At 39.9% G+C, this 9,436-nt stretch overlaps 1 protein-coding gene across 1 annotated transcript; it reads left to right on the top strand.

The window, feature by feature from the left end:
- Positions 1-6,075: 6,075 nt before the first annotated feature.
- Positions 6,076-9,232, top strand: gnrhr2 (gonadotropin releasing hormone receptor 2; the record flags this gene model as incomplete). The annotated part of the gene is made up of 3 exons (XM_079435588.1): positions 6,076-6,594; positions 8,375-8,579; positions 8,733-9,232. The coding sequence occupies 3 exons, from the start codon at positions 6,076-6,078 to the stop codon at positions 9,230-9,232; spliced, it is 1,224 nt and encodes a 407-aa protein (XP_079291714.1).
- Between the last annotated feature and the right edge of the window lie 204 nt (positions 9,233-9,436).

Below are 9,436 nucleotides of genomic sequence, written 5' to 3'. Positions count from 1 at the left end.
TATGAATTTATTCCATGTGACAGAAAATATCAAGCAGAATGTCAACTTCAGTCATTCACTTTCAGTGTAAGGAAGCAAAAAGGTGCAAAATGTGAGATAGATGATAACAGGGCTGTTATATTGATGTTCTTCCTCAATATTTTTGTCTTCCGGTACAAATATATAAACATTCTTAAAGCAATATACATTTAGCCTAATAAACATGCAAATGATATAAGATAGTCTTGTTTTCCGATAAATGCAAAATTAAGAGTTTTTTATTTTTATTTTGCTTAAAACAGAAAACAATATCTGTCAATAGGGTCAGAAAAATATTTTTACCCCCTTTGAATTATTTTTCTGGCATATATCATATCATCACTAGTTTTTCATCACTAGTTTGATCATTTTTTCTTTCAGAAAACAAGACATATATTCAGTCATGTTGCATTTCAAGTAAATGTATTTTGATTTAACAGTATTGAGGTAGCCTATTATACCTGGAAACAAGATGAAAAGAAAACATCTTGCAGTGTATATGATGTTTGATATATATAGATTTGTAAGTTCTTAGTCAGCAATTGAACAGTAACATTCTCCCCTAATCAAAGTGAAGGTAAATATTAATCATGTATCATGGATTCATTGTAAGTCAGCACTTTTTAAAGTGTGGTTCTGTAATTAATGTGCTTAATTGTTCTTACTGTCTATAAACATTTGGAATGACTAAAATGTTCCAAATGCAAACAGAAGTAATCTTCTTAGTCATTTAGATAAAAGACAATAGTGTAGACTGCATCACACAGCAGTCATTTAGTGTGGCTATATTCACAGCAAGTGTGATTGTTGGTAATCACTGGTTTTGCGCTGAAGGTCTCTGTGCTTCAATACTCTGAGGCAAAGACAATTTACTGCTGCCTGGAGAATGGACTCAGCAATAGCATAACAGTATATCTCAGACTGTCTTTGGAGGCAGAGTTGATTTACACACACACGCACACACACGCACACACAGTATTGACTGGTTATTTTTTCTTTTTTTATCCACCCTACAGAGCAAGACTCACCACTCCTTGTGTTTTCCCATCTGTCTATGGCTCTGCTGGGCCTTTACAGTGATTCATATTGAGCCAAACGGCGCTGTACTCAATTATAGCATCATACACCCCTCTCTTTTTCCAGCACTTGCATCATTCCACCATCTTCTTGTCTTTTAAAATGAAATTATACAATCCAGCTAGTACGTAAAAGCACTAGTTGAAATGTATCTGGTGATTCTAGTTATAACTCAGTCTTGTAAGTTCAACCAAGGCCATATACTGAATTAAAGCATACGTTGTTTTTTTCTTGCTTGATGTTTTAGTTTTAAATAATACCATATATTCATCGGTTGATATGATTTAATTCATAATTAATTTGCTGTAGTGGGCTGATCCACTGACTTCAGGCAGTAGATATGAAATTGTTGCTGCAGGAACAGCCTGACTCTGAATGTCAATAAAACAGACAGTTTGCACTATTGTACTTAAAGAGACCCAAGGGAGCTCCAAACATCACCTTTTACACAACACATAATTTTATATGCACAAAATTCATGCATGGAACATTTTATAAAATGAACTATCCAACAAAACTAAAAACAAAAAGGCAGCATGCTGGTTATGGTATACTGTTTATATAGTAAGAAAGCATGTTTATACATGAGTATTGGTCACTGCAATGTATTAATGTAATGGCCATACATTGGTCTTGGTCTTGTCTTGACTACAATGTTCAGTAACCTTTAATCCTTAAAACCAGAGGTGTCAAATAGATGCTTCCAATAATCTTTTTGTAAACTACATGAAGAAAAATAGAGATTGACACTTAAATACTGCTACTTTGTGCAAGTTTGCATTTACATTCAAAATATTCAATGAATATGAATGTGCACAGTATAATGAACGATAGGTAAATTAAAAGGCGAAAACAAACAGCTTGGTGCACTAGTACTGAGGTTAGAGAAGTATGGATAAAATGCTCTCAGGATGGAGCTAGGGGGCATCTAGTGGTCTAATGATGTAGTACACTGCACTGAGAGAAACCACAACAGAAGAGTCAAATTACTTATCTTTATTCAGTTTCTATAAATGTGTCATACGATAATTTAGTTCATTCATAGTTTACAACCACTTACATTGACTTACATTTTACTGCTGTAAGCTTTCACAGGATTTTAAAGTAAAATGATCATAAAAAATAATCTGTTTATCAGTATCACTTTTGGACCTTTTACCAGGATATCGGTATAACATTAGTGCCGCTTTTATGCTGTTATACTGTATGGATGCTATTTTCAAAACATCTATTTTTACATTTATATTTATTTAATATGTTCAATGTAAAAAATAGTTTATATTGCTAATGTGAGGATGAACTGTTTTTAAGATTCTCACTGCTCGTGCCTACAGGAGGGAAAGACAAAGAGAGGGAGGGAGATGTAACTGGAATATATGCCACATCCAAGGATGCAGTCATTAGATCCAAGGATGCAGTGATTACTGAGGAACAGGCGATCTCTCTATTAGATCAAGTGTTTATGGGTTTCTGCGGGAGGAAAACGCTTAACGAGAAACTTTGCGCATTGCGTTCATATTCTGCTGTTCTGTAGCCACGGATTTGCAGGTCTTGTCTTTTTCTCCTACAGATGACTTGCAGGACCCTGTTCGTTATTGTATTAAATTAGTTTTAATTGTTTAAGCACCAGAGCGTCTTTGTCTCCATTGGCAACGAAGTGATCGTCGCAGATAGCGGAGATCGCAAGTGACATTGTAATTTAGTTTCTTTTTTTCTGGTCTTCACCACCTGGCTACTGTTGTAAAATGTCGAGAGATTCAAACAAAAAAATAATCAATAAATAGAACAAAATAAAAAAATGAAAAAGACTGCAAGTGACGTCACCCGCGGAAGCCGTGCTGGTAGACTGCGTGCATGCGTGCGGGATCTGCCACTTGTCTGTTGCCTGGCTGCTAGTTTCTCCGTAGCGCGCTATTTTGACCAATGTAAACACAAATTAGAAATAAAATCTAAAGACATTTCTGATCATCCATAACACGGTGGTTATTTACACCTCATATCATATGTAAACACTCGTGTTTAACTTTACCACGGCAACGACTGACATTTGAATTGCATTCCAAAGAGATCCCTTATCAGCCCCGCAGCGGAAACTAACTTACCGGCCGGCTCGGATCAGCTCGGCTCGATCGGCTCGGATCAGCTCGGATCGGCTCGGCTCGGATCAGCTCGGATCAGCTCGATCGGATCGGCTCGGCTCGGATCAGCTCGGATCAACTCGATCGGCTCGGCTCGGATCAGCTCGGATCAGCTCGATCGGCTCGGATCGGCTCAAAATGATGAACAATATTAAATGTTTAGATAATGAAAGCAACTGAAGCCTGAGTATGTTCAGGTATAATCAGTTTCAAGATTCCTGTTGGGAGAAAAAAAAAAATCCCCCAAAAATTCTATATTTCATTGTTATCAGTATTTGTTTTTCCTACAGTAAATGTCAGGGTGATAGAGCTGGAAGCTGATGAAAACCATTCATATTTTTGAATGAGGCAGGCTTTACCCTGGCCATGACACATAGAGGAGAAGTTGAGCGCCCAGCGCTTGAGAGGGGCCCAGAACAATGTTCGCTGCAGGGCCCATCCACCCCCCATTGGATTTTGAGGAGCCCCATAGCAAAATCAGTGCAATGGGACCAGAATTCCTCACAACTGACAGCAATCATAGTTTCAGGCCCTTACACAGTTTATCACCTTGTATTTACCCTACTCCCATTTCCTTACTTTAACCCGACTGAGGAGTTTTTCTCCACATGGAGCTGTAAGGTTCACAATAGGCCCCCTCACAAACAAGTCTCTCTTCTCCAGGCCATAGGATGATGCATGCAATGACATCACAGGAGGAGACCAATTTCAGGCCTGGATTTGCCATGCCAGAAGATTTTTTCCCCAAGATGTTTAACTAATGAAAACATCCATTATGATGTGGATGAGAACCTGCATGTGGCCAAACCCACAGGTTGAAAAAAACATAAAAGAGCAGTGAGGAACTGTGACTTTCCAAATCTATTTTTTCTTATTTCAAGTTTTTTTTTTAACCTGTTGTGAGTTGATTATTTCATCAATAATTTTCAAATGTTTAATGATTCCAGTGTCTGTACTTTTCTCTCTAGTCTATTACAATGATGTATGAATGTGTAGAACCATAAAGAAAGCTGCATCATGTGTTTTGAACAACTATATTTAATGATTGTACTAACAACTAAACAGTGTAACTATGGGTATCCTGTGTGTGAGTGATCTAAAGTAATGTCCCTATGATATTTCATAATAAATTAGTATTTTTAAGAAATGCTTCTGCAAATGCAAGGCTTCATGAAAGATAGGAACGCAATATGCAAAGTTTTGAACATGGGATAGCCTGTGTTACAAATAATGACTGTTTTGGGTTTTGTGTCTAGAGTTTTGAAAAATGACATGAAGGTTCTGTTATTAGTGCAAAAATGATTATAAAAAACTGTAAATCATTCAATGACTCAGTCATAAAGACAGTCACTTGTTGGCAGAGACTGGCGATGATGTAACCTACAGAAAGAGTCACTGAATAATCTCCATGTTTATAGCACACAGTGACATCCTTTTTACAAACGGTGCAAAGTCCCAGTAACAGTATATAGTCATAGGAACCAACACATTCTATAAACCCCTATGGAATATTTGTCTAAAAATTAAGTGCATTACATGTACATACAATATGGATTTATGTATATTAAACATTTAGGCCTGTTAATATTTATGCTTATGAGTGATGTATTGTCACATCTCTTTCAGGTTAAATTAATTTTATGTTTACAATTAATAAATAAAGGTGACAAAAGGAGACATGATAAAACCAGTGCTGGAACATTTGGATAAAAATAAAGGACTTGGATTTCATAAAGATGCTTAATGTTCTCGTCCCTGAAACTGAAACCGTTTAAAGGCTACAAGGCTTTCAGAGTGGAATCAGTAGCTCGTCTGAGCTCAGCGTTTGTCCTGCTGTGGGACACTCTGACCTTCCTGACAACACTCTTTCACATTACATGTGTCTCTATTGCCTCCGAGCATGATACTTACTAAGCACATCACAAACCAAAAACAAAATCTCTCTCTCACACACACACACACACACACACACACACACACACACACACACATTTACTTAGCTATCTAAATGGGGACATTCCATAGGCGTAATAGTTTTTATACTGTACAAACTGTACGTGCTATTGACCTACACCTAATCTTAGCCTTCTTTTTTCACTTAGTGAGGACATTGTATAGACTTCCATTGATATTATATCAGGTTAATATTTTCTGCCTCATTACCAAACCAAATAAAAACATGTTTTGGCCAATTCATAAGCCTTTTTAACTAGCCAGGACCAGTAAAAATGTCCTCACTACTGGGTTCTTATATTGTTTCACTATAAGTTAGTACATTTGACACATACTGACTTTACGATGCAAGTGACTGAAAGGACACACGTTTTTCAGAGAAGCATCAATTAAACTACCAAACTCTGCCAGGCTTTTCTTGCACAGTTTATAGACTTTTCAAGGACATGCTTTTATTTTACCTCAATCCCTTCTATAAAATGCATTAGCAAACTAACCATAAGCCTCCACTAGCTACGAAAGGAGAGGTCCTTTGATCACATTTAGCTATCATCTTAATTAACCACGCCTCCAGTGATGCTGCGATTAGTTTAGACACTTAGGACTGATGTCCAGCTCATCCAAAGGACCACACATCTCTGGGGTCACCAAGGAGCCATGGCCAGCTAAAACAAGAGAGCTTTAAGGTGTTTTTGCACGTTTAAGGATATTTATTTTACGTTTCCTGTAGCCAAATAAAAAAATATAGAAAACAAATAGTTTATTACCTGTCATTTAAAATAAGTAAAGTTTTTAAATCCCCCTTGGGATTAGTTTTCAGCGTCCACGTGTTCACCAGCTCTTCACATTGCTTTAAGTGACCGGCGCACTGAAGCGCTAAAAACGAAGCATGAACTCATCAGCTTATAACATCGAGGATGTTTCTCAGAAGAACTCCACCTGTAAGTATGACTTTAACTCGAGCAGCGCGGAGGATCTTCCTCATCTTCCGCGCTTCACCGCCGCGGCTCAGGTCCGAGTGACGCTCACGCTCCTCCTGTGCGCGCTGTCCGCGTGTTGCAATCTCGCCGTGCTTTATTCAGCCAAACACAACCACAGAAAGCGGTCCCACGTCCGGCTCCTCATCACCAACCTGGCGGTGGCGGATTTGTTGGTGACGTTCGTCGTCATGCCGCTGGACGCGGGGTGGAATATAACGGTGCAGTGGCTCGCGGGGGACCTCGCGTGCAGGACGCTGATGTTCCTCAAACTCATGGCCATGTACTCGTGCGCTTTCGTGACCGTGGTGATAAGTCTGGACCGACAGGCTGCTATTCTCAACCCTCTGTCCATCAACCAAGCGAGGAAGAGAAATAAAGTTTTGCTGAGTGTAGCATGGACCATGAGTGTCGTGTTATCCATACCACAGGTAAGAGACATTTTGAGGTAGTGTAAGGTGCCCCTTCCATCTTAAAAAAAGACATGGGTGGCATATTGTTGCTATTGTTTATGCATTAATTATAGAATAATTCTATGAGTTTTGTGAATTACATGAATCTTTGTTAGTGAGCACTTCTCCTTTGCCGAGATAATCCATCCACCTCACAGATGTGGCATATCAAGATGCTGATTAGACAGCATGATTATTGCACAGGTGTGCCTTAGACTGGCCACAATAAAAGGCCACTCTAAAATGTGCAGTTTTACTGTATTGTGGGGGTCCGAAAACCAGTCAGTATCTGGTGTGACCACCATTGGCCTCACGCAGTGCAACACATCTCCTTACTAGCATAGAGTTGATCAGGTTGTTGATTGTGGCCTGTGGAATGTTGGTCCACTCCTCTTCAATGGCTGTGCGAAATTGCTGGATATTGGCAGGAACTGGAACACGCTGTCGTATAGGCCAATCCAGAGCATCCCAAACATGCTCAACTGGCCATGCAAGAACTGGGATGTTTTCAGCTTCCTGGAATTGTGTACAGATCCTTGCAACATGGGGCCATGCATTATCATGCTGCAACATGAGGTGATGGTCGTGGATGAATGGCACAAAAATGGGCCTCATGATCTCATCACGGTATCTCTGTGCGTTCAAAATGCCATCAATAAAATGCACCTGTTCGTTGTCCGTAACATACGCCTGCCCATACCATAACCCCACCGCCACCATGGGCCACTCGATCCACAACGTTGACATCAGCAGCCATCTGCCCTGTACAGTGAAAACCGGGATTCATCCGTGAAGAGAACACCTCTCCAAAGTGCCAGACGCCATCGAATGTGAGCATTTGCCCACTCAAGTCGGTTACGACAACAAACTGCAGTCAGGTCGAGACCCCTATGAGGACGACGAGCATGCAGCTTCCCTGAGAGTTTCTGACAGTTTGTGCAGAAATGATTTGGTTATGCAAACGGATTGTTGCAGCAGCTGTCCGGGTGGCTGGTCTCAGACGATCTTGGAGGTGAAGATGCTGGATGTGGAGGTCCTGGGCTGGTGTGGTTACATGTGGTCTGCGGTTGTGAGGCCGGTTGGATGTACTGCCAAATTCTCTGAAGCGCCTTTAGAGACTGCTTATGGTAGAGAAATGAACATTCAATTCACGAGCAACAGCTCTGGTGGACATTCCTGCAGTCAGCATGCCAATTGCACGCTCCCTCAAAACTTGCGACATCTGTGGCATTGTGCTGTGTGATAAAACTGCACATTTTAGAGTGGCCTTTTATTGCGGCCAGCCTAAGGCACACCTGTGCAATAATTATGCTGTCTAATCAGCATCTTGATATGCCACACCTGTGAGGTTTATGGATTATCTCGGCAAAGGAGAAGTGCTCACTAACACCGATTTAGACAGATTTGTGTACATAGAAAAAGTCTTGAGTTCAGCTCATGAAAAATGGGGCAAAAACAAAAGTGTTGCATTTAGAATTTTGTTCAGTGTATGTTCATACAAATTTTTTACCTTTCAGATGAATGAATCTCTTTTACTGGGATTGTGCTTTGTCCATTGTTGGTTATTCAATTATTTAACTAAATTGTTAAAATAAATGTTAACATTTTTGTTAGCTTATATAGTTTTTAGTAATCATTTCAGTTTTAGTTTAAGTGGATCAAAAAATTTGATTTAGTTGACTATAGCCATGGCCTGTTAGTGGATGGCTTGCATCAGTATATCTGGAATGTCTGTGCCTGTAGTATGCTTTTTGTCCAGGTGTTTGTATTCCACGTTGTGGTGATTGATTCCCCCAAGCGGTTTATCCAGTGTACAACCTATGGCAGCTTTAGCTCACGCTGGCAAGAGACACTTTACAACATGCTTACCTTCACCTTCCTCTTCCTCTTACCACTCTTCATCATGCTCTCCTGCTACAGCAGGATATTGTTTGAGATCTCCAAGAAAATGACAGAAGACAGCTGTAAGTTTTTTTTTTTTGACATAAACATTTCTAATGGTAACTTCTTGATCAGTTTGCAAGTAACATGACCCTGCGGTGTGTTTGCCCTAACTTTATTACGTGTCATCTGTCACGCTAATGTCTTGCTTCCGTTCTGATCTTTGTCACATCTAGTGCTGTCCAACAAAGTGCAGCTGCGCAGGTCGAAAAACAATATCCCTAGGGCACGCATGCGCACGCTGAAGATGACTGTGGTCATTGTGCTGTCATTCATGGTTTGTTGGACACCCTACTACATGCTTGGCCTCTGGTACTGGTTCTGTCCCACTGGCCTGGAGGAAACCGTGTCCCAGTCCCTCTCACACATCCTTTTTATATTCGGCCTGTTAAATGCTTGTTTGGACCCCATCATCTACGGTCTCTTCACTATTCCACTATGCATGAGGCACAGACAGCGTGAACATAATATTGTAGCCTTTGAGCTGGAGAATACTAATAACTCTTTGATGACTTCCATCAGAACTTCTACCTCCTCGCTCACTTTAAAGAGACTGACAGTTCAGCAGACTTCAAGAGAAAAGCTAGAATGGGATGGAGAGTATGTGCACAGGATTGGAGATAATGGGGCAAAGAATGGTGTTGCCTTTGCAAGTCATTCCACCTGTATGGACTAAAAGCCAAAACACATGAGTTGTCTATATGTATGATAGCTTTCCATTTAATTTCCATGATAGCCATTAAGGGCACTTTAATCTTATCTGAAATGAATAAAGGTTTCACATGTAATGTTTCAAAAAGCTTTTATTTATTGTAATCAGTTCATTCATATTGGCTAATGAGGTAAATCTTTTGCACACTGATCCTTGAGATGACCAGAC

The sequence above is a fragment of the Barbus barbus genome (assembly GCF_936440315.1).
Source record: "Barbus barbus genome assembly, chromosome: 2".
NCBI classification, from domain to species: Eukaryota; Metazoa; Chordata; class Actinopteri; order Cypriniformes; family Cyprinidae; genus Barbus; species Barbus barbus.
The sequence above is the reverse complement of the archived record's forward strand: the minus strand, read 5'-3'. Positions and strand labels throughout refer to the sequence as shown.